The following is a 27597-nucleotide window of genomic DNA, read 5'->3' as shown; positions in this document are numbered from 1 at the left end:
GACTAGTCTCATGAAACTATCATATCATCGAGATACAAATCATTACATTTTATACAGATTCTACTTACTGGTCAACATTGACTTAATGTTGTAAAATGAGAACTTAAAAAGTAACACATAAAAAAAAAAAATCCCTGCTGATTATCCTCTTGAAGAAGAAAGGGGAAATGATAGACCCCAAACAGGATTAGGTGGAAGATGCAGACCCGCAAAATCCAACATAATTATGCCATGCTCCTTTATCTTACAGGGAAGTCTGCAAGGAAGTGTTTATATAACACAGCAGGCTCACCATGCTTTTAACCGAACTATGGGAAAATATGAGAAATTTCATTTATATTTATGCTTTACTTCATTCTTCTGCATTTAAATTTTGAGTACATTTTAGCAAATACTTTACATAGTGATAACAGTTGTGTTTGTGAATCACTAGTATATAAATGCATATACAAATATTGGGGCTCACCTGCAGTATTTTTTTCTGATAGGAGAATAAATTATGAAAAGTTTGAAAATACTGTTCTATAAATAAGTGTTAGCCAACTTCTACATGCATTTTCTTTTCAAAAAAAAAATATATATATATATGCATATATATTCCAGAAAATGGCTTCTGCAAAGACATTGGTTAAAGGTAGCAGCTCTAAAGAAAGCAAAATCCTTTGTCTTAATTCCAATCCCGCCAATTACTTTATAGCTAAGACAAGTTACTTAACTTTAATATGCCCAGTATCTGCATTTATAAAATAGCAACAATAATAGAACATATACTATAGAATTACTGTAAGAGAACTCAATTAAGGAATGCCGTTATCTCTGCATAGTAATCATCACAGAGTAAACACTCAATATGGTTGACAAGATGATGATGGTGATGATATTTCATGAAAATATTTGCCTTCAAGTCATCTTTGAGGCTTGTTAAAAAAATACCCAGCTCATGAATCAGTAGCTGTGGAGTGGGATTATCTGTTTTGTCAAGCTTTTGAAATGATTCTATTTACAATAATGTATGGAAACAATTTCCCTGAAATTGAGGGATCAAACTAACCCTTATTTGTCTATATATTTATTTAAAGATTGAGGTATTCTCCATATTCACAATAAAAATTTAAACTAAATATAATGAAATCTAACAAATAAAATAATAATAATTTTGTCACATTTGTTCATTTGTTAAAATAATAATTACTGCTATTGTCAAATAAAGTGCTTTTGCAGGGTTGGATCAAATGATTTTTATATTTCACTCAGTTCATGTGTATCAGATATGTGTGGTTCTGTGATATGTTAATTTTTAGATTTTTGTATTGATTCTACACAACACAAACACGTATATACACATTAAAAAGGCAAATTAATGAAGTGCTTGACTTTAGTTTTCTTTTTCCATTCACTAAGGATTGTGTGTTTCATAAAATCATGTTTATATTATGCCTTTTCATAACAAAATAATACTTTCCATACCATTTGGCAGTGGTGCTTACTAAGTATTATTTTTGATAGTAGAGTAAATTTGTAGATATTATAGTTATAGAAAGATGTGCTGAAAGCATAATTGATAATTGGAGAAAGGAACATTTGGATGATATGTTTGTCTAGGTATTATGTAGCTACTATCACAACATCCGCAAAAACTGTCAAATTGAATACAACGGTTTATTTACTATAGTAAGCAGTGGCTAAAAAGATTTTCAACAAGTGCTAAGTGAAACTATATCTTCATAATGAAAGCAAAAGAAAAAAGAAATAAGTACTGTTAGAAATGCTTGGAAAAATGAAATACATTGTTGGTTCAAAGAAAAATATGTAATCCTTTGTGTTGTCTTTACATATATACATATTCATTCAATTTGTCAAATATTATTTATGTGATGAACATGGTTAACTAATACAATGTTTGATCATTATTCTGAACAATGTTTTAGGAAAAAATAGTCTTTGCATAATTTTATGACTTTGAAATTTCCCACTCTACATATATGGTAACTGATGGTTTTGTTAAACCATAATGATTTATTTGAAGGTTCATGAAATTTTCAACCTCCCTTATTCATCAATCTTTAAAGATTTTTATTTTTACTTTTTAAATTTTTTCTTGTGTTGTTATTATTGTTGGAAGTGGGAAGCATTATTTGTTTACTCTCTGCTTTCTGAAAAACTGTTAATTCATTAATCATCAAAAGAAGGCTGAGATGTATGATTTCCTAATCAGTAGTTTAGTGGTGTATCTGCATATATTCCACTTTAGTCTTCAAACTGCAACTTTAAGTGAAACACTGTGTAATAAAACCAATTTTATCAGAGGCTAATTGAGATAAACGAGAGTTTAGTCCCTATGACATATTTCTGGTAACAAAAACTTCACTAAACTTATAAATAAGGACCAAAACATTTCTAATATTAAACACTTAAATAAATGTGAGCTGTACATATATATGATTAGTAAAAACAAGTAAGATCATTATTTACCCAATTTTGAGTGAATCAGTGAGTGACTAGCAGTTGTAGTGGTCATGGGTTAAATCAAGAAACGAACGTTTGCAAAACAAAGATTGTCCGGATCACCTCCAGCCACCATGAAGTTCAAACACAAGAATTTACAAATATACAGCTGACTCGCTGAGCTCTTTCCTACCCAGCATAGTTTATTGTCTTGCATTCGTATGATGATCGTGTACTTTACAAATCTTCATTTTATGATAATTTGTATTCATGCATTTTCCAACCTGGTTATTCCAGTTCAGGGCTATGGGTGGCAGGAGCCTATCCCAGCAACTCAGGCAGATTGGTGGGAACCAGCCCTGGACAGGGTGTCACCTCATTGCAGGCTAACTCTCACATAGTCACAGTCACTCAGACTGGGACCTTGTAGATGAACAAGCAACCCAATGTGTGTAGCTTTGGGAAGTGGAAAGTGACCGGAGTACCCAGAGTAATCCCATGCAGACATTGAGGGGAATGTGCAGACTCAACACAGATAGTGGCTCTGGCAGGGAATCAACTTTTTTCTCATCAACATTACAACAAAATGGCATTGAACAAAATGTCATTTTTTAAGGAGCTGTTGTACAAGCTCACCTTGATCTTTCTTCTCTTTTGAAATGAATACAATTTTACTATATCATTGAATTATGAGACAAATTACTAAGAGAACGAATGAGTACCATTATGGCATTAGAGACATAGTTGCTTTTGTTAGTCTGGGAGTTAGACTATTACAGTAATCAATTAACTTTCCATTTCTCAGCAACCTCATACCACAAACATTGGGTGGGAGTTAGTGGGGGGAGTGTATCAAAGTTTCACAGTCACTCAGTGATCCAGGCTTGCTAGAGGCTCCACCATCCTTCAACTACTGATTGCCAAATTAGGAAGCAATAAAGGTGAGACAATTATTCACAGGCCTTTGAGTGTGTCAGTTCGAAAATGGTGTACATCACTTTTACTCATATCTTGTTAGAAAAACCGTTCATGTAACCTTGTGCAATTGCAAGAGAGATGTTGGTAAACATTGATATGCCTACCACAGTGACCAAAACATTTTACATTTTAGTTCTTCTTTTTTAAAATTTATTTTATATGCCAGTCATAGCCATTTCATCCGATTAGTCATTCAGAAGTTAGGGACAGTTTATGAAATCTTAAAAAACTGAACCTAAACTTTTCTTAGAGTGATGGAATGAAAGGAAGAATATCATGATAGCAATCACAGTTCCTTCTGAGTCTGGAGTAACCAGCTCCACTTAGCATTGTCACTTGTAATTTTGAAGATATCTTAACCTCTGCATTTCCCAACTCTCATTTGACACTCCTAAAGACAGGCAATTTATTTTGACCTCCAAATGGTCATTAAGTTTTGTCAATTCTGTCTCCATGTTATTATTGATTTTCTTACTTATATTGTCCTTTGCTGAGGAGCAGGATTAGTCAGAGCACTGGGATGAAATATCACCTTCGAGAGGGCAATAGAAGGTCATGGATCCAGGTTGTTCGATGGAGAAACAGAACAATTATTTCAATGTCCTGGTAATGCAGGTGCTTCTAAGGCACTGATTAGAAGATCCAAATAATTTCTTTAAAGACTAAAATCATATCGTAACTAATGAATATAATTAATATGTTAATATAAGATAAAAAAAGATTAAATAAAAGGGTAGACATGGAAGTGGGAATAAAGACAACAGGTAATACAGGTTCCAAAAGATATTCCAACCAGAACAGTTCAAGGAGGGGATTTATTTTTTCTTAACATTGTTCTAATATTATTTTTCTTGCTTCTGTGTTTAACTACACAGACAAGATTTAAATACATTCACAAAAATACAGAGTACCTTTTTGAAATGAGCATTGAGACAATGTTGGTATCATTTTTTAAGAGACTTCACAGCATAGTTTAAAATCTGCCACTAATTCTCCATGTTACTGCTCTATGTGGTATTACAGAGGTGCTTTTGGAAGGAAGGGGGACTGTTTATAGACACTTCGTGGCTTTCTTTTTTTTTTTTTTTTTCCTTTTTATAAAGAATATCTGAAATTGGAAGAAAGATAGGTGAATATTCTCTAACTACTTCCCTTGTTTTAATATTACCACTCCAGGCCCCAAGAGCCATGGGTTCCTGTTTGTTTCACATGAAGGCTTTATAGTATTCACTTGCTTCATGTGTCCACTTCCCAAGAGGAAAGGTTAGATGTGTGTTTTAAATTGATGACGAGAAACTCTTAGTCTTATTTTTCAGTAGCATTTTGAAAACCTTTAAGTTCTTCTGTTTTTCTTTGTTTTGGGAAAGCTTTGGAACTCTCTGATCACCACAAATTCTAAGTCTATGATATATCATTTTGGCCAAGCCTACTCAATAGCTTTCTAAAAATGGAGACATTATATTAATTGCCATCTGTTTTTCTCTATGAGAAGCTGGGCTTAGTTGAGCTCAATATTTCAGCTTTCCATGAGCTTTCCAGAATACATTATATTTTTACAAGTTTTCACAGATGGAAAATAATTAGCTTTATGTAACCAAGAAGAGGTCATAGAAAAGACAATTTCTAATTAGATTCAGTTTCAAACTGCATAAGTGCATAGATTATAATATTTTTTCATCCCTTAAGTCGTAATTAGTCTTCTTTGAAAACATAACTGTTCTGAGTCACACTGGGATCATTTTCAGCTTATATATGTCCATGCAATATCATGTATTGCTTCAAGCATGATAATATGTATCTGTCATAGTCACTTAACCATGCTTAGAAAAAAAATAATGACATTCAAATAATTTGAAAATACAAGTGGAACATATATATCAGGGAAAACATATACTAAAGTATTTTTGCAATAGTCATTTACAAAGCTGTTTTATGTGTGTGTATTTTTAGCTGAAATGAAAATAGCTGAATATTTCGACCTTGAGAAATACAGAAATCACTAGATTCTTATTATTCACCTGTCAATAGCTATTTTTGTGTAGCTCACTAAAAACATTTAACTCTTAATACGTGCCAGACAGTATTTTGGATGCAGCAACTCATTTCATCAAGAACACAAACCTTGAGAGACATAATAATTACTCTCAATTTTCACATGAGACAACTGAGACAACCAGAGGTCGAGCTATTCATCCAAGGTGATGGATCTAGCAGGTGTTGGTGTTGAGTTAGTTATTCAGCCATCCTTGGTCCACATGTGCTGCTCTTAACTCCAGCGAACTGCCTTTAGAACATTCCATCAAACAATTTGGGAAAATAACCCAAAAATTAGTAGAGAGTGGCTTTCTTGATCTTTAGTATGGTGTGAAATAACATGTATTTATAATAAAATCGATTTATATTGTATTACATAATTATGTATATATACTAATTTTAAAAATAAAGCTTACAAATACACATGGGGAAAATTTTAATTTGTTTACAATTCCCTAATTCAAAGATGATTTCCACCTGAATTTTGGGGCATAGTCTTCCAGGACTTCTTTCCTGCATTTGTCTACAACTTTTTTCCTTCAATTAAATAAATTATATTGCATGTATTCCATTTCTTTATTTCACTTGACAAAATGGTTTTATGGCACCAAATTTAATGGCTGCTGAGTAACAATATGTTGATATAAATTTTTTAATGTTTGTATTCAACGGTTGGTTCCTTGTTCAACTGTAAGACCAATTTTATGTACCTCCTCCCAGTGAATGGATTTAGGCTATTGAGAGTGTTTACAGTGCCTTTTAACTGTACATGAAAACTAAAAGTAAAGACAGATATATTAGAGGTTATCTTCTGAAATAATCAAAGGGATAATAGAATACCTGTTTTGATATTAGAAGTAAAACAATGTTTTATTTTTCTGTATTATATCTTGTCATAAGAACATTAAGAGAAAAACAGATTTTAGAAAAACATGAAAATACTGTACAGGTTTGACTGCAATCGCACAGGAAAGTAATAAGAAATAGCCTGTGTTCATGTGATGGTTAAGTTAAAATCAGACTGCATAATGTTTCATGATATATTTGTATCACAGTTCTTATCCAGTCTGTCACTGATGAGCAGTGAGGTTGATCCCATGTCTTTGCTATTGTGAATAGTGCTGTAATGAATACTTGTGTACCTTTATGGTATGTATATTCATGTGTACATGAGTGAAAATTCATGTGTCATTATGATAGAATTATTTGTATTGATTTGTGTACATACCCAGTCGTGGGCTTGCTGGGTTGAATGGTAGTCCTGTCTTCAGCTCTTTGAGAAATTGCCATACTGCTTTCCACAATGATAATGTAAATGAAATAATGTAAATACTAATTTATACTCCCACCGACAGTGTAAGTGTACCCTTTTCTCTTCAACCTCACCAGCATCTGTTATTTTTGGGTTTTTAGAATAGCCATTCTGAGTGGTGTAAGATGGTATCTCATTGTGCTTTTGATTTGTATTTCTCTAATGATCAGGGAGATTGAGCTTTTTGTCATGTGCTTGTTGCCCATGTGTATGTCTTCTTTAGAAAAGTGTCTGTTCATGTACTTTGCCCACTTTTTAACGAGGTTGTTTTGTCTTGTAAATTTTTGTAAGTTCCTGGTAGATGCGGGATATCAGACCTTTGTCAGATGCATAGATAGCAAATATTTTCTCTCATTCTGTAGTTTTCCTGTTTAGTCCGTTAATAGTTTATTTTGCTGTGCAGGGATTCTTAAGCACAATTAGATTCCACTTGTCAGTTTTTCCTTTTGTTGTGATTGCTTTTGGTGTCTTTGTCATAAAATCTTTGCCTGTTGCTATGTCCAGAATGGTATTGCCTAGGTTGTCTTCCAGGGTTTTTATAGTTTGGGGTTTTATGTTTAAATCTTTAATCCACTTTGAATTGATTTTTGTATGCGGTGTAAAGAAAGGGTCCAGTTTCAATCTTTTGTATATGGCTAGCCAGTTACCCAACATCATTTATTGAATACAGTCTTCTCCCCATTGCTTGTTTTTGTCAACTTTATAAAAGATTAGATGGTTGTAGGTGTGCAGTCTTCCTTCTGAACTCTGTATTCTGTTTCATTGGTCTATGTGATTTGTGAAAATATAGATGTAGCTGGAGACCATTATCCTTAGCAAACTCACTCAGGAACAGGCAACCAAATATCACACGTCCTCACTTATAAGTGGGAGCTAAATGGTGAAAACTCATTAACATAAATAAGGGAACTACAAACACTGGGTCACACCTGAAAGCAGAGAGTGTGAGGAGGGATAAGAGCAGAACAAAACAACTATTAGTACTGAGTACTAAGCCTAGTACCTGAGTAATAAAATAGTCTGTACAACAAACTCCTATAACATGAGTTTTCCTATATAACAAACATGCAAATGTACCTCCAAACACAAAAGTTAAAAAAAGAAAATAGTGTTTTTATTCCTATTTTTCTCACACGAGCCCTGTAAATTTCAGATTCCTTTCATTTCATTCTATTCCTGTCACTATGTTATTTTAAACAAAGAATATATTTATCAATACTTATATGTCTGATGTTTATTTTTGTGTAACACTGAGAGCACCAAAGACCCATACAAAAGTACAATAAATTTTTAAAAATCAGACTGCAAAGATGGTAAAGACATAATTAAGATCTATACTGATAAAGGTGTTTTAGGCAAATCTTCAATGCAGGAACATACAAATATTTACCCTTGACAAATAAGGGCAAATCATGTTTTGATAGTTTGTGGAGGGGAAGAAAAGTGAAATACTGTATCTAAGAACATGAAATTTCACCAGCATTTATTTAACCAATTGGAATCTCTTTTCATTTTAGAACTTTTGCACACTCAGGCTTAATATTGTCAGTGCTTAGCACTTCACATATACTGCTCATTAATCCACAGTCCTCTACCACTGCTCCTAAATAAAGTTCGTGATACTCAGCCCAGAAATGAAATGGCACTTGTTGCTGTATATCTTAGGACTTCATATCAATAGTGAATGTGGAAGGCTGTGCAATGTCAAAGAGGGCATCAGAGGCTCCAATATAGGTATTCTAAGTCTGCATTGCTGTAGCTGTCCCTGAGAGCTTTTTTTATGACAGTAAATATGCAAATTATATGCTTAATGAGAGTTCATAAATAAAACAGAGGATGATCTTTCACATTTTAGTACTATGGAATGAATGTTCAGAGAAAGAATTGGCACATGGCTTATTACAATTTTTGGCCCCCAAATATTGCTTCCTTTTCACATATGTATGCAAACTATATCCACTCACATTTCTTTATATTTCATACTAGTGGTTCTGAGAAAGCCATTTCAAAGTCTTTTTATGTATAGTGTCATTCTATGAAGCTGCCAAGTTTCCCTTGATTTTTTAAGAGATCACAAACAGGATTAAGTTTCTATATCACATCCACATTTCCCAGCTTCAACTTATATCCTCCCTCACACAGCCACCAGATCCATCATTCTGATTTATTTTTTTTTTACTTGACCTCAAGAATCTTTAGAACAAGGGGAAAAATGTATACTAAGAGGAGATAATAGAAAACATTTTATTTTGTCATTTGAAGAATGGTCCAAACGTTAAAATGTAATTTATAGATCTTTATTCAATGTAAACAAAGCGAACCATCAGCTATAGATGTCACAGTGTTAGACATGTATGCATTTTTTCTTCCATTTAATAAAGCACAGTGTATATTATACAGGATGTATCTAAGATCAGTTGTAACACTAGTTATGAATACATTTGTTTACAGGATAGGTCACTTAAAATTACTGAATATAAGTCCCAGCATGTGTGATGTAATTAACACATTACATAAAATATTGTATTAGGGTTCTTTAGAGGTACAATACTAATATTATATATGCATATATGAAAAGGAGTTTATTAGGAGAATTAACTCACAAGGATACAAGGTGAAGTCCCACGATAGGCCCTCTGCAAGCTGAGGACATAGGAAGCCAGTAGTAGCTCAGTCCGAGTCCCAAAGTCTCAAAAGCAGGGGGCGCCAGCAGTGCAGCCTTCAGTGACCAAAAACCTGAGAGCCCCCTGGCAAACCACTTTGAGTCCAAAAGCCGAAGAATTTAAAGTCTGATATCCAAGGGTAGGAAGCATCCAGCACAGGAGGAAGATGAAAGCCAGTCAGCAAGTCAGCGTCCCCCACCTTCTTCCACCTGCTTTGTTCTAGCCATGCTGGCAGCTGATTGGATGGTGCCCAACCACAACCAAGGTGACTCTTCTCCCAGTTCACTGACTCAAATGTTAATCTCCTCTGGCAACGCCCTCACAGACACACCCAGAAACAATACTTTACCAGCTATCTAGGGATCCTTCAACGCAATCAAGTTGACACCTGATATTAATCATCACAAATATACTTTCAGTTTTACTTGGACATAATATATTATAATAATGTTATTTAAATATTATTGTAATTAGTATCTAATATTGTGCTAATATAAATGAAATTTTATTTTTAAATATATAACAACTTTGAAAATAAATATGGATTAATATTTCCAAGTATTAGCAATAAGAGAAAAAATATAAACACACTAACATAAGACATAGTATTAGCATTTCTTTATATTGAAATGTTATCTAGGTTTTTTAGTATATTCCTCTGATTGGAAAATATAAACAAGATTGCAAATGCAGGGCAAAATGTCACTGCTGCTTTATCCAGGGCCCATTTCAGGCGAGAGCATTTTTTCTTATTTGCTTGGTTTCAGCCCAGAGTGTTTCTCAGTCTAGCAATGCTGACAGCTGCCACCAGTCTTCAATCAGAAGTGGAACATTATTTGAAATGCTTTTCACTTCCGCTGAAATGTATGACCATTATAGAAAGTTTGGAATATAGAAGAGTATAAACAAAGCCACAATATTTCATTATTGAGATATAATTACTACTACCTTTCATTTTTCTTGTATGTTTTATATAAAGCGGTTCAAATTAAAGGGCTTTTTCCTTAGAATCATAAATGATGATTTTTAACTTTAAATTTAATTGAGAAATATTTTAATCATATGTTTAATGGGGAAAAAATAGCACTTGGTAGAAAAGTCACCCAGATGTCATGAGTGTTATTTTTTGTCATATTTACTTTAAACTGTTTTCGAGGGAGGAGAATGTTGCAGAAATTCCTAAGCTTCAACTTTTAGACAAATTTCACTTATTTCAATCATGGTAATTACCATGACAAATTTTGTCAGTTTTCTCTGCTTAGACTTACTAAGTTATCTAATTGCTTTATGCTAAGAGTATTATGGGACATTGCCTTGTAATTGTGAAACACTTATATAATTAGTATCATACAGTATCCTAATTTAAACATTCTTTTTTCAATTAATCCAATTTATACTTACGTCCCAGTGGACAAATGTGAATATTTCTCTAGGTATAAAATAGTAAAATATAACTGCTACTTTATATACACATTGTAAAATTTATTGCTTTTGGCCAAATTGTTCTCCAAAATAGTGTCCAAATTTTCAATTTTATGAGTGTTCTATAGTTCTGCTTTCTACACATTGTCATCAATAGCTGGTATTAAAATAATTACTTGTATTTGTTTAACATTGATTTAAAAGTACAATACTGCTGTATATTTTTGTTGTTGTTTTATTATGTATATTTTAAGCATAAGTGAATAATAAAAGTACAACTATCCAAATACTCATGACCCAAATTCAACAATTATCATCATTTTACCACAATGGTTTTGCCTATCCTCCCATTTTTTTTGAGATATTTTAAAGAAAATATACTTTTTCTCAACACATCCTGTCATTTCTAATACCAATATGCTTCAAGTATACATGACTAAAAATAGGGCATGTTTTTATATAACAAGAAAGAAATGTTCAATGACCAACAAAATTGGCAATACTTTCTCATTATCATCTGTTGCTCATCTCTACATTAGTAGTATTGTACCTTATACAGTACATATTATACCTTATACAGACTAATTTTTTATAAATCCATAAAAATGCAAATATCAAAACAGTTTTGTAAAGTCATGACCCGAACAATGCCCACATTTTACACTAGTTCTACAACATCTTAAATCTTTCTCAATCTAGAACAGTATCTTTCCTATACTCCTTCTTTTTTTGATGTATCAAATAAACTAGATCAATTTTGTGGTAGATCAATGCTTTTTAAAATTTATTATATATTCAGAGCTTGTGGTAAGTGTGATAAAATTCAGACTCAAAGTTAGTACCTGTGAAGAAGCTCAAGATTTGGCATTTGTAGTAAGATGCTCCTATTCCACAGGTTACACTGTGGGTAGCAAATCTATAGAAAGACACAATTTGGGTTTAAATGATTGTTTCTTTTTACTTTGTTTACTTTGTTTCCCATTTAGTTTGTTCTTTTATTATAGGTTAATTTCCTGTAACTTGAAAATTAGCTTTCAACATGTTTTGGTAAAATAATTTATAGGCAATGTTCTTTATAAAGGTCATATCATAACACATCAGAAGCATCTATTATCTGTTGTTCCACAGTTAGTTGTCTAATTTGTTTCTAAAGGTTTTGACAAGTCAAGACTTTTAACAACATTAATGAAGTATAATTGGCACAATAATCTGCGTATACTCAAGTTGAATCGAATTTTTGACATATATCTGCTTCTGAGACTGTCATCACAATGCAGATAATAAACACACTCATCACTACCTTCAAAAGTCTCCTCGTGTCTCTTCATCATCCGTCCCTCCTGATCTTCCTCCCATCCTCATTTTCCCTCAGTTCTTAGTCTGATTTCAGTCACTGTGATTGTTTTAAATTTTCTAAAATCAGATGCAAAAGGAAACATACAATCTGAATTTGTTGGTAGGCTTGTTTTATTCATTATTATTTTGAGATATTACTGTATTAGTAGTTCATTTCTTTTCACTGCTGAGTATCATTACATTGCATAGACATATTACACTTTCTTAGTACATTGACTTGTTGAAAGACATTTGACTTTTTCCAGTTTTTGTCTATTACAAATAAACCTGCTCTGATATTCAGGTAAGCATCTTCATATGGAAATAATAATTTTATTTGTCTTAGGTAGATATCTAGATAGATATCCTAGATATGTACCTAATATCTAGAATGGCTGGATCTTATGGTAGGCGTATGTTTAACTTTGTAACAAATTACCAAATTGTTTTCTAAATACTCATGCGATTTTACATTCACACTAGCAGTTTTTGAGAGGTACAGTTGCTCTATATTCTCTTCAATACTTGATATGGTCAGTCTTTTAATTATATTCATTCTAGTAAGAATTTACTGGTATCTAATTGTAGTTTTAATCTGCATTTACCTGTTGAAACTGAAGATGTTGATTATCTTTTTTTAAACTTATTTTACATGTCAACTCTTTGCGATATGTCTCTTTAAATATTTTGCTTATTTAAAAAATTGTGATGACTTTTTGTTTCCAAGTTTTGAAAGTCCTTGTACATTCTGAATACAAGATATATAATTAACAAATACTCGCTCAGTCTGTGACTTGTCTTCTCATTTAATTATCATCTGAGGTAGACCACATAATGGCTCTCAGAGATATCAAGGTCTTCACTCCTAAAACCAAGACTGTGACCTCTGTAGATAAATATGAGATTCAGTTAATGGTCTTTAGATAGGAAAATTATCCTGGATTATCCAAGATGACTTTGACCTTATGCACGGTAAAGTATGGATCAAAGTATCTTTTTCTCAAGTGAATACTCAGGTGTTTTAGCACAAAGACTGTTATTTCTCCATTGATTTGCTTTTTGAACTTTTTCAAAAATCAATTGATTACATAAATGTAGGTGTATTTGTGCACTTTGTGGTGTATTCTACTAAATTATTTGTTGATCCAATACTTTACCATAATGATTACTGTAGCATTATGTCTTAAAAACAGATGGCATAGTCTTCCAAATTTCGTCTTCTTTCAAAATGTTCCTTAAGTTGTTCTAAGCCCTATGCTTTTGCATATATAATTATAGAATGAGCATGCAAGTTTTATAAAAATACCCGTTTGAAATTTTATTTTATGTTTTAATTTTAATTTAGCTGTATTTTTAAAATTGTGTTTATACAACACTTTGGAGAGAATTGACATTTTTAACGATTTTGAGTTTTCTGGTCCAGTATCATAATAAATATCTCCAATTATATTGATTTTTCTTGATTCTTCTTAGCAGTATTTTATAGTGTTCAATAGAGAGGTATTGCATATTTTTTTGGTAGAGTTATGTCACAGTCTTTGAATTCTTTATATTATTATAAAATGTACTGTTGTATAAATTTTAAATTTTGATTATGCATTGCTAGTAAATAGAAATATAATTGATTTTAATATTGATCTTGTATTATCCAACCCTGCTAAAATTACTTGTACATTTTACCAGTATTTTTATAGATTTCATAAGATTTTCTATATGTGTAATTATGCCCTGTATAAATAAATATATTTTTATTTTATCTTTTTAATCTAGATGCTTCTAATTTCTTATTTCATTGGATAGAATTTTCGGTATAATGTTGAATAGAAATAAATCAATTTGCATTATAGATTTGTCTGTTTCTTCTTGTATACAATAAGGTTTTATTTCATCTTTTATTTCATCTATTTTGAGGCATTGTTATTAAGTGTATAAACATTTAGAATAGTTGTGCCCTGTTAATGATTTGACATAATTCTTATAAAATGATGTTGTTTTAGATTATAAAATGGCTTTATCATTTATAATTATGAAATGACATTGTTTATCACTTATAATTATGAAATTTGTTATTATGAAATGATATTGTTTATCACTGCTAATATTCTTTGCCCCAAAATCTACATTATCTAATATTATGGCCATTGTAGCTTTCTTTTGACTAGAGTTAACAAGATATGTGTTTTTCATTCTTTAAATTCTTACCTACTGAACCTTTATATTTTAAATCATTTCTAAAGACATATTGTTGAATCTTTTTAAAAATCTAATAATCTTTATGTCATACTTTGTTTTTTTATCCCATTCATATTTAGTGTGATTATTATGATGATTAATATTAAACATACCACTTTGTTACTTGTATTTTTTTTTCACCTGTCTTTTGCTCACTTTTTTATTTTATTTCTTCTTTGGATTGAGTATTTTTTAGGCTTCAGTTTTATCTATTTTGTAGCCTGTAGTAAATTCTGTTACTTTATTTTAGTAGTTGCTTTAGGTTTATTGTAATCTATTTTAAGTTCTATCATACCACTTTATACATGGTTTATAGAGCTTAAAATAGCATATTCCTAACCTTTATGCTATTAATTTCATACATTTTACTTCTGCAAATGATGTATGCCCCACAATCCTTTGTTATTATGTTTGCTTTAACAGCCAGTTATCCTTTAATGATTATAAAATTTAAAAAGGTCTTTCTATTTACTGATATACCTTCCATTTCTGGTGATTCTATTTTTGCATAGATCCAGATTTCTTTCTAGTATTATTTTATTTATTCTTGAAGGACTTCTTTAATCATTTATTGTATTGGAGTTCCCCTTGTGTGCTGATGCTGTACACCAAAAAGAGTCTTCATCCCACTTTCCTTTACCGAAGATTAGGAATATGGCTTTGGGGTAACAAATGTGATTTGTTCAGGCCTGGTTATAGGCAGCTATAAAGACTTGACCTGGCAGTACAGTACTCACCGTGAAAACATTCCCTTGTCACACTGGATTTGATGCACAACCAGTGCACTGCACTCTCTGGAGGGAGTTGCAGTCAAGGAGACTGCCCCTTCTGTTAGGTCACGCTCTTCTGTGTTTACATTCCTAGCCCCAGGGTTGAAGTGTAAGAGGGCTTTATCTGTGGCCTTGGACAGAGCTCTTTCTCAAGCATTTCTGATGAGATTTCTCATCTGACGCATTTCTCAAGCATCTCCTTATTGAGTAAAGTGGGTGAAACCTTGAAGACCGTTTCCCGCTCTGACAATGTACTTAGTACTTTTTCACTCTTAACACTCCCCTTGCACTCCCCCAACCCCAGAGTCCATAAAATTGACTTAGTTGTTTGTAGCACTACCATTATAATGGAATGATCCACACGTCTGTGCTTATCCTCTGATTCAATTAGAGTGTTGTTCCATGGAGGAAATGAAAAAAGGAGATGCAACAATTTCTTTGGTTTTAACTTCTTGCTTATACCATTGCAGTAAGTGTCTAAAGGCTTACCTCTTTAACTTTTTACTTGTTCTTTGAATTAGCTTCTCCAATACCTGACAGCTCAGTTTCTTCTCTTTCAATTCAGCTGATCTCTTTATAAAAATCACTGTGATTGTTTGAGAAAATCTCACTTAAATTGATTTCTTTTCATTTTCAATACTTTAAAAATGTTTCTGCACTGTCATTTGGCATGCATTGTTTGAGATGAGACATCTGCTATCAACTTCATCTTTGCTATTCTGTATATAACATGTCGTTGACTACCTTTCAGATTTTCTCATTATTAATGGTTTTGAGTAATTTAATCATGATGCACCTTGGTATAATATTTTTTAATATCTGCGCTTAAGTTTTGTTAAGCATTTTGCATGTATGAGTTTCTAAATTTCATTGGTTCTAGAAACTGCAATTGTACATAAATGAGAATGTTTGAAATTGTCTCACAACTCAATGATAGTTTATTCATTTTTAATTTTTTAACTTTTCCTCATTATGTTTTTTCAGATGATTTATACTTCTGTCTTCAATCTGTCTTTTTTCTCAGTGTGAATAATATGCCATTAATCATATACAGTGTATTTCATCACAAACATTGTAGTATTATTCTCTAAAAGTTTAATCTTTATTTTATTTTCAATTTTTCTACTTAACACGTTCAAACTTTCTTCTGGTTTCTTGAACATATATTTTCTATCCTACTCTACTAAAGATGTCATACAATGGGAATTGGCTATGAATATGTTTGATGAATATTTTATATTACATCTAATCATGCCCCTAAACATTTATTTAAAACATGGAGGATAAAGAAACATACTGAATCACACAACAGTGATACAATTATCAAAATTCAGACTATGTGAAACTCTATAGGACAAATAAACTTGACTCTTCAGCATATAAATGGAAAGAAAAATTAGAAACAGAGAGAGGAAATCTGTAGACCAAATGAGACTTGAGAAATGTATCAAAAACTGTATTGTGTGAACATATTTAAGTCTTAATTCAAAGACAAAGATTTTTAATTTGAACACTATGAATATTTTATTATATTAAAAAGTTTTTCTTAATTTTAAACTTTGACTTTGATTTTTAAGGGTGTGTACACACACTTACGTAGCATTTATACTTGTGTATGTGTATGTGTGTGTGTGTGTGTCTCCAATGGTTAAAATGATATGAATTTGAAATTGGTTTTAATATTAAAAAGTGAGCATGAATAGAGATGACACAATATAGACCATATGTTGGTAATTACTGAAGCAGGGTAATGATACCTAGGTATTCATTACACTATTTTGTATATCTTTATATGTATCAAAATACCATAATATAAATTTCACAAAAATTATATTCACTGAAACACAGCCAGCTAACTTCATATCAGTGTTGGTGATAATTTGCCAAACTTATAAAAAGTATCTTTCTCATGAATAATATTGTACCAGTTCCAAATATTCTTATTCATCAGCTACCACAAATACATATTTTAGCAATTTCTAAAGCACAGATTTATCTGAATTTCAAATACGTAACATAAAGATAAATTTCACCTTTTTCACCTCAGCTGAATTTCTCTATGACCTTCACTAAGTAAACTTTTAACAAGGAGTACATCTGCTTAAAGGGAGTACACCGGGACCACAGAATCCCTGTGTACTTTCTTAATTAGGTGTTTTTTAACAACTCTTCTTAGCACGAGCCAAAGACCTAAAAAATCTCTAAGGAGTCATTCAAAAATACATGCAGAAGATTCAAAACACAATCATGCAGAAAAAGTCCTAACACGAACTCTGGCTTTTCTGTTGATTATATGATATTAAACTCCATTGTGAAGCTTACAAAATTATTTTTTCTTCATGGAAGCCAAGGAAATACATCAAATTTGGCTGGATGTAGATGTTGGAAATGCAAAACTATTAAATTACATTATTACCCATCATGAAGAGACAGCCTTGGTCAATGGAAAGTTTTAAATGTAAAAGTCAGTAGGCAGAGTCTTTTGTTTTAGTATTTAAATAATAGAAGATACATCTCATATCATTCTTAAATATTACAAACATTCACCCATTCTTACCCAGGCACTATAATTTTGTATTTATTGTCTTAAGATGATTTTTTGTTAAGCTGATAAACACTTCTTCCCCATATCTTTGAAATTTAAAGAGTAAATAGCTTGCACAAGCTTTCTATTTAGTGTTTTATAGCATCAGTATAACTGATTATTGAATTCACCAGTTTTAAGCTGAATTGCCATTTTGTCTATTTAATTACTACATAAAATATCATAATTTGGGAAATTGGTTGAGGAAGCTTATCTCTATCAAATATAAAGAGGAGAAATATGACTTTTTTTCCTCCTGGATTGTCTGTTGCTTTAATAAGATAGTTTGAGTTTTACTGAGAAAGAATGGAGAAAGTAAGCAAGTCAAATTAAAAGGAAGTCTATCTCAATGTCAGCTGTCAATCAAGGAGACTCCCAGAGCAATCTTTCAACCTTCAGGCAGATTTATGACTGCAGTTTAAAACTAGCAGTGCCTGAGTGGAAATTTATAATTATTCTAATCAAATTATTACTGAGCTACAAAATATAATTAGCCAGCTTAATTGGAAGATAAATTAAATGTATATTTTTATTCCATTTTTGTCATATGCAGAAGTTGTAACTTGTCTTTAGTAATTATGTGAGAAAATGTTATTTTAAAATGTCAAATTTTGTTTTGTTTCTGACGCTTTAGGTATATAGAAGATACACAGGAGCAAAAAAGGATTATAAAAGAAAGCAAGATTTTTGTTTGTGACATCCTATTTCTCTGAAGAGTAACAGTTGGAATCAAGAGTCAACACAATGAATTGTTATTTACTGCTGCCTTTTATGTTGGGAATTCCTCTCCTATGGCCTTGTCTTGGAGCAACAGAAAACTCCCAAACAAAGAAAGTCCAGCAGCCAGTAGGATCTCATCTGAGAGTGAAGCGTGGCTGGGTGTGGAACCAATTTTTGGTACCAGAGGAAATGAATACAACTAGTCATCACGTCGGCCGGGTACTTATTTATTTAAAATGTTACAGTAAATAGCACAACAATGTAAATAAATATGTTGGAGAAGTTTGGAGATTTGATGAGTTCCACATTTTGACAGCGAAACCACTGAAAAGCTTCAAACATCACATTAATAATTGTTTCAGATTTGCAAGCACCTAAAACATCCACTAAAATCTTGAAGAGGGATAGCTCTGGTTTTTAAATTTCACGTTAGTATCCCTTATGAAAATGCAGCCCTCACTTTCAACATCTAGAAACTTGATGGTGTTATTTTTGGTAATGGATCTAAGCAGTCACAGTGAGACAAATATCATTTGCCAACGTATTTAGCCTGATTTTCTATTACGCTAAGTAGCTGTTGATTTACCCCTCATTCATTTTTAATGAAGCAGGTTAATACCATATTCTTTTACAATTAAGTAGCTTCTGGAGCCTACACACTTCAACTGATTAGTAAAGTAAAAGGAGTATTATGTTCACTTTCTTAAAAGAATATATTTTAAGAACAATTCCTTAATGAGACAAAGCAAATTCTATTTATGTTTTTGGTTTGTATTTTATTATTTGATTTCCTTTAAACAAAGGTGATTACAGTATCATATCCTTTTCCACAAGGCTTTTTCTCTAGATAAATGAACTGAAATAAGTTTAACTGCTAATTAACTGGCACTAAAATTTAATTGGGCCCAAAGGGTGAAGCACTCAAAATTTATTAACTCTCTTTTTCTAGGCCTTTCAGGAGAGCTGCAGTGTTAGCATGGTATCTGGATTCCACAGAACTTCACCTATGTTATCAGCCAAATGTATATGAGTACATTCAACCAAAGCCTTAGATTAGGGTTTTAGGCAAGTATTTCCAAACGTGTAGGGAGGAGGGTGTATTGTGAACACACACACACACACACACACACACACACACGTTATAAGTAATATTTCTCATCCCCTTTTATTTTTGACTCGAACTGCAGGTAAATAGTATGCAGAGTTGGCACTAACAAGGTCCACAGTCAGGTGCTGACTCGGTAACTGAGTCTCTGGACACCTTTACAGTAGACTGCACAGAGCACCATAAGCTGTCCCATCACTGAATGGAGTGACAGGCTAAAACCAGCTGTTGACTTTTAGTAAATAAGGTGTTGTAGGGAAGTGCATCAGTGTACTTGGAACACAGGCTACCTCTGGGGCTGTCTCATTTTCTAGTTTGTTTGTTTCTATGCCCCACATGAATCTCTGGTTACCTCCTTTCTCACAGTGATTGGTTTTGCTTATTTTTCCACTCTATAAAAATATTTATGAAACTACTCTGAAAAATGGTTTTCTGCTACACAAATTCATCAAGTTAAAACAAGCAGATCACTGATTTCAAAAAGAACAATAATGAATGTTTAGGTGCTTGTCAAAAGAGTTAGTAAATATACAATTTAGCTGATGTGTTCAAGATAACTTTCTTTGATCTATTTGTTTGAAAAATGATTAAGATTGGGAAGTACAATTAAGTGAAAATTTGAAGTGATGTTTGTTTAGCAAATCCATAGTAGCAGCCTAATTAGGAAAATATTTTTGAATAGAAGTATAGAAAATTGTATAATACTAGAGGCCGTTTGATTGAGATGTGTTTAACATATGCATTTTGTGACACTAAAAGGCAGGTGTTCAAGTAAGCTTTTTCGTTTTTGTTTCTGTCTTCCCTTAAATCTGGGTCTTAAAAATGTCAATCTCACTTGTCTTTGAAAATTACACTGCACATATACTTGCAATATATTTATTTATTACTAAACTTAATTTATCTTCATTATAATATCAAATAAATTATCAAACCATATTGAAATATCATTTAAAAAATACGAGCCATATATTGCTCACTTGATATATTGATTTGATTGTATAATTATTTTCCTCAATTTATTACATCATTGAATAAAGAATTTCTTTTATGAATAATTAGGAACTACCAAATTAAAAGAGGTATTAGCAGAAACACAATCTGGATGTTATTTTTCTCAATTTGTTTCGTTACATGGCATTGATATTCGGCACATTGTTGAAATTCAAAATTAGTTACTAATACCTTTAGATTTTCTCCACAGCCACATAGAAAGTGTATTAATTTATCCAGAATAAGAAATTATAACTTGAGCCATCAGAAAAATCATGAATTTGTTTACAACTGATTTCATGGTTATCTTTGTAAATTTGCAGAGGAACTCTTACTTTGAATAAGAGCATTTTCATAAATGGTGAATCAAGACAACGTGGATTCACAATTAGGGAACCATGACATACTTCTCCTAGGTACAAATAATTTAGATATGAAATGCTATGCCATCATTTTAACTATATCAGAATTAGACTTTTTTTTTGTTACAGATAAATTAAAAATTCTAAATAATACCTCAACAGTATGAATGATGAACAAATTTACTTTGCTTTTGAAAATACGGAAATGAGTGCACAGGCTGAAAGTGTGTATTTGATAATTAGGTAGAATAGATTGAGAAGAAAGTTTTATACTTTCTGGCTAAAACCCAAGGGCTAAAGAACATGTAACTGAGTTGTTGTCAGTGGAGAATCTGAAATTTGACAGCCTCAAAGAAGATTTGATAGCCTCGTGGTGTAAATCCTAAATCTGCACAAAGATCATGTGACTCTGAAAAAAGTTTGTAAAAAAAATCTCACTTTTCTTCTCTATAGAAAAATTGATCATATCAATAATATGTATTTCATAATATTGATATGAGAATTAATTGAAAAAGCAACTTATAGATTTTATGACAAATAATAAGTACCTAAAGAACAGTCAAGATTATTTTTATCTTTATGAACCCTAATTTTCATCCTAATATTTTCTTGTTTCCATGCATTTCCAGCCAAGAGACAGAACATCAGTGTTTAAATGTCAGCAAATTATCTTTCTGTCTGTCTCTAGGACCCAGTCTAGTATAAATATTTGAGAGTATGGTGTTAGTGACTGATTATTTAATTATAAATCAAAATTGGACCAACTATGTTGTGCATAACTTACAAAAGAAGCTTTACTATCCAATTAGTATTGTTTCTGTTAAGAATAATGAAATTTGTATCGTTCTTTATACTAAATGTTCACTCTCCCCTCTCCCTGGTGATAGATTTTAATCTTGACATTTAATATTTTACCCCATTTAATGTAATATGGAAACAATATAAAATCATTAACTTGGAAAATAATTAACATACATAAAAAGAAAATCTTTATTTTGATTTGCCCATTTCAGATGTTTGGAAACTAAATGATCCCTCTTTCCATTTGCAGCTAAGATCTGATTTAGACAATGGAAATAATTCTTTCCAGTACAAGCTTTTGGGAGCTGGAGCTGGAAGTACTTTTATCATTGATGAAAGAACAGGTGACATATATGCCATACAGAAGCTTGATAGAGAGGAGCGATCCCTCTACACCTTAAGAGCCCAGGTAATAGACATCACTACTGGAAGGGCTGTGGAACCTGAGTCTGAGTTTGTCATCAAAGTTTCGGATATCAATGACAATGAACCAAAATTCCTAGATGAACCTTATGAGGCCATTGTACCAGAGATGTCTCCAGAAGGTATTGCATATTAATTTACATCAAAGATATATTAACAATGAAATCAGGTTTAAAATTTCAAGGATATGTCTTGAAGTAGATGATTTAAGGTTCTATACTAGAACTTCCTTCTACAAATATGTTTAAGTAAAATATTTGAAAAATTAGACTATGCATCAAAATTTTGAAAAAATGATACTACACATTAATGTTATTAAAATACCTCAATCTTCACAGGAGTAAAAGAAGTGTAGACATGTTTATTTGAGCAATTCATAAATTTTTTAGCTTGTTCATTTACTAGGTTCTTAAGTACAAGACTTTCTTTTTCAAAACAAAATATATTTTTGTATTTCATAAAAGCAAATAAGCTAATCCTGCAAGATATGCATATAAAAATAGGAAAAGTGAATTTATTAGATTCTACAGTATATATCAAAACCATTAAAAATACCACTAAGACAAAAGCAAGTGGTTGAACACTTGTGTGTGGTTGCATTTATTTGAAGACACTTTTCAAAATCCAGTGTTGTTGCTGTTAATATTTTAAATATAATGCATTTAGGAGAGAATGGTTTTCATAAGATGTAAGAGTTGACTGTCTTGGAAATTAGAAATGTCTTTCCAGTAAAGGTGAAATTGTGATTATGCAAAACTTCTCTTAGTCATTCACTCAAAAAATTTTTGTAGCACAATATAATGGCATGTTTAATTAAAAAATGTACTTAACAGTGACAAATAAATGTGATTTGAAAATGGCCATTTTAAATTATGGTAACATGTTTGTAACCACTTTACTTCATTACTTGATTCATTAGTCAATGATTTCAAAAATACATATTTCATCATAAAATTTCCTGATTCTTCATTTTCAACATTCCAGGTAGGAACTCAAAGATGTATTTCTACATTGTTTGGAACATAGGTCTTTAAATACAGCAGAAACAAATTTGCCTATGTAATATATATATCAAGACAAATTATTATTGGATGTAAATAGCAGTTTAAATTCCTCTGTTTTAGTAGCTAGGCAAAGAATCAGTTCATATAACTCCTCCCCGCTCCTCCTCCTCCTCCTTCTCCCCCTTCTACTCCTTTCCCTTACTGCCCTCCCCTGTCTCCTTATTCCCTCTCTTCCTCCTTCCTCCCTCTGGTTCTTCCTTTTCTTCCTCCACAGCTGCTGCTGCTGCTGCTGCTGCTGCTGCTGCTGCTGCTGCTGCTTCTTCTTCTTCTTCTTCTTCTTCTTCTTCTTCTTCTTCTTCTTCTTCTTCTTCTTCTTCTTCTTCTTCTTCTTCTTCTTCTTCTTCTTCTTCTTCCTCTTCTTCTTCTTCTTCCTCCTCCTCCTCCTCCTCCTTCTCCTCCTCCTCTTCTTCTTCTCCTAGCATTTATTACAGACCTAACATGCTAGGAATCTTCCTTTGAAACTATAGATAAAATTGTAAAGGATATAAAGGAGTTACCTGCTAATATGAAACAAATTTTAGTTATATGCAAATAAGAAATAGTTATTTTAATTAAAGGAGGTAATATATGATCATGTATAGTATAAAAGTGTTATGTATGGGTGAGGTATGATGATTATTAATTGTCTGGAGGAAATGGGACATTTTAGAAGGTGATGTTTGAGGTGAATTACATGAAGAGGCCATCCATGCCACATTCGAGGAAAAGAGAATCCATAGCAGAGTGCTCAGGACTGCATATATCAACATGGGAATCATCGACATACAGCACGCATGTCAGGCATGACAATGAATGAGATCCCTTTGGCAGAGAATGTAGCTGGAGAAGAGAAAAGCATCCAGGCTGACTTGACTGTTAAGCAAAAAGGAGTCGGCAAGCAAATTAGATGAGTGGGATTGGCGAGTGTTGTAGGAAGAAGGGAAAGATATGAGAAAAGATGTTCCAAAAGAAGAGATCCCTTAACCATGTAGAATGCTGCTGTGAGGCTAAGATTAAGGCAGTGTTGACTTTTGATTTGGTGAGTTGAAGACTCCTGGTTTTTGATAAGTACAGTGGTTTAATTTGTGCTATTACAGTATGCTGAAGACTGTTGTATGGCATAAAAGGAAGAATAAGAGAAAGTAATGATTTAAGCCAAGTCTAAAAGGTGTTATGCCACAGGGAGAAAATGAAATGTGAGACGCTAGGTAGAAAAAGATGAAGGTCAAGAGGATTTTTTGCTTGTTTACAACTATTCAATTGTTTTTTTAAGAGAGGAAAATGAACAGCACAGTTATATACTATGGGGAATGATCCCAGAGAATAATATTTTTTGAAGCAAAATAAAAGGGATATAACCTCTATAAAATTGTTCTTGAAAAAAAAAGAAAAGAAGAAAGGGTCGTGGAATTCATTGTACTTACAGAAGGGACGGATTATAGATTAACATATTTGTTCATAACAAATCAGTTAATAAACATTTCTATTTTATCAGTGAAGCATAACACAAAGGCAGTAATTGAGAGCACGTGGGTAAAATTTTAGTTAGAGAAAAGGAGGTACAAAACAGCCATTTTACGGAGTTGGGTAGTGAGCCCGCAAGAGAATTATTGGTATCATGGTATCAGTGCAGCCCCACTGTAGGTGTTCAGAGAGATTGCAAAAGATGGTTTGGTCTATGCAATATCTGGCAACTACAAATCTCTTTGTGCATTGCAATTTGAGATAGACGTACAAATTTTATTTTCAATTTGTGTAATCAGTGCATACTGTGTGAATGCCAGTTAGGGTCCAGGCTGTGTATGAAATCATGCAAGAACTAAGGAGCACTTTGTATACCTTTCCATGAGAGGGAGAGGCCAACTGAGTGATGGTCAGCTGCTATTAGAAATGTTATATAATATGGAAATAGGGGAATATTTCTATTGCTTTGCCAACCTTCTAGCAATGGTTTCCTTCTGAAGCATTCGTGCATTTTTGTTGACTGTGAAGTAAATAAATCAGTTAATAAAATTATATGTGATTTATCTTTTTTCTTCAATCTCAGTATTAAATTAATGTATACTGTGGATTATATTACCTAAATATAACTTTAATTCTTCATTATCTTTCTATATCCACAGCTTAAGTTTTTGAATTTTTATCTTAATTCAAAATTTCCTAGCCAGCTACTTTATTCTTCAAAAACAACTATTGCAAACATTTTACTATTTCTTTTTCTTACACATATTTCTGTTGTATTGAAGTGAACTGTCTATTACTATATTTGAATCTGCACTTGAACTCAGAATTTGGTTTGAATTACTGAAAGGAATCCATTTCATTATGTCATGAGATAAAACCAAGAAAATTATTAACAACTTGTTGATTATTAAACACACATTTATTTTCAAGTAATGATGGGCTTTTACTGACAGCATTTATATTTGAAATGCAGTTACTTTCAAACTAGAACTTTCAAGTAGAATTGAGATAAAACATTATGTTTTCCCACTTGTCATTTTGGATTTTCAAAGTTATTATTTTTCTGCCATGCAAAAATATAAGATTTATTAGACCACAAGAATGACTGAGGTTTGGAAGGTTTGAATAAATAAATGAATGGGTACCTGGGTGGACAAAAATAAGAGATTAGAATAGTTTAGACTGTAAATAGAAGATATCAGGAGATGTGTAATTCAGGGAAATCATTCTGAAATTGTATCTGAAGAGCCAGTCTATCACGTATATAATCTTCATTTCAATAATAGTTGCTAGTTTTACCTAAAACCTTATAATGTCAAAAAAAAGAAGGGGCATTTAAAATACATGTAATATGCTACTTAATAAACAGTTAAGACAAAGCAGAGTTGGGTAACTTATCTTCTGCAAATTCTGTACAAAATCCTGCTAAAAGTGAAACATACTTTAGCCAGTCACATTACGTGGAAAACAGCCAAATAAATAAATATTGATATTGTACACTTTATGAATGATCATTAGTGTTAATACACTTTATTTGCTTATATGTTTGTGTATGTGCAAATGTAAAAGGACCATTTAAAACCTAACCTTTAAAATTTAGTTTCACATATTTCTGCCTTAAAAAGCGAGGATATATTGTCTAGTAAAAATATTCTCTCTCCACTCTCTTTGGAGCTCTTCCAAATAAATATCCTCCACCAAATTTTTCATAGCTGTGGTCACTTAGGGCATCATTTTAATATTAGCAAGTGTCCAACATTCCTCACACTTGCAATGACCATTTATTTTTATTTTCAAAACCGGATGCTTTTGAAAATGAATGGGGATAATTAATGAGTAAGAGTCTGTTTACCTTACTATTTAAGGAAGCTTATTATGGCATTTCAGATTTTAAATTCAAATATAGTAGGTTATAATGATCTCTGTAATTATTATATAATATTTTAAGTTGCATTTTTTGGAAGAGCATACAGAAAATTTAATATTCTTCATCATCAATATGACACAATATGTCATAAAGGAGAACTTTTATAGAAATATTAAATTCACCTTAATCTTTGTGTTTAAAATGTATACAAATTTAATTTCAGTTAATTCTCAGGAAAATAAAAATCACTGATTTTTAAAATTTATCACATTTGAAAATTAGATTCTATAAATCTCTTGCCTTTGGGCACATGTGTTGAACATGATTGAGACTGGGATGAATTTCTCTTCTTATTCTTCTGAACATATTATTGTTTGATTTCTTAAACACAGTCTAATTTGTTTTACTTAAATTCCATGAACTCAGATTATAAAAAGTAGAGGTGTCAAAAATACAGCATAAAAATAATAAAAATGACCTAGTTTTTAGGTGACTATGAACAGAAAAATAAAAAATTTGAAGAATGCTTTGCCCAGTTAAGATGACAAGTGGGAAAATATTGTCTGTTTCTTGAGTTTCATCTCAAGACTTTAGGTTGTACAGTAATTGCAACTCAAGTATACATGCAGCAAGAATGGGTCAGTCAGTACTGGTAGAAAAATAATTATCCTTGTACTAATAAAATTAGTTCCCAATGTGAAGCAGTGAGCAGATACACTTATAAAATTATTATGTCATGTATTTGATCACTTGATCACCTCATTCATCTTATACCTGTTTTATTGTTGCAGAAATTACAGATGCAGTGTGGATCACTATAATATTATTTGATCTGCATTGCTTTACAGTTGACAATTTTACAACCCAGTATCTCAATAAATTTGTTTCAGATTAATCAAAGTATACTTGTACTAAAACTGGATGTAAAAATAGCTTTTCCATTAAATTTTTATCTACATTGTAAGAAAAGAATGGTTAGTCTTCTTACTATTGAATTCAAAGCCAGTAAAATATAACATACTAAAGTAAATGTCATTTTGAAATCTA

General features: G+C 31.9%; 1 protein-coding gene across 3 annotated transcripts in view; it reads left to right on the top strand.

Annotated features, from left to right (window-relative positions):
• The window catches only part of CDH19 (cadherin 19), a 102068-nt gene that overhangs the window by 12071 nt on the left and 62400 nt on the right, over window positions 1-27597 (top strand). For all 3 annotated transcript variants that reach the window (XR_750453.2, XM_010386337.2, XM_030926212.1), the window contains exons 2-3: window positions 18410-18714; window positions 22004-22298. Coding sequence is in view for 2 of the 3 variants with exons in the window: in XM_010386337.2 (XP_010384639.1) it covers window positions 18520-18714; window positions 22004-22298 (490 nt within the window). In the remaining variant the exon portion in view is untranslated. The remainder of the gene's footprint in view (window positions 1-18409; window positions 18715-22003; window positions 22299-27597) is intronic.

This window comes from Rhinopithecus roxellana, chromosome 21, assembly GCF_007565055.1.
Source record: "Rhinopithecus roxellana isolate Shanxi Qingling chromosome 21, ASM756505v1, whole genome shotgun sequence".
In the NCBI taxonomy this organism is placed as follows: domain Eukaryota; kingdom Metazoa; phylum Chordata; class Mammalia; order Primates; family Cercopithecidae; genus Rhinopithecus; species Rhinopithecus roxellana.
The sequence above is the reverse complement of the archived record's forward strand: the minus strand, read 5'-3'. Positions and strand labels throughout refer to the sequence as shown.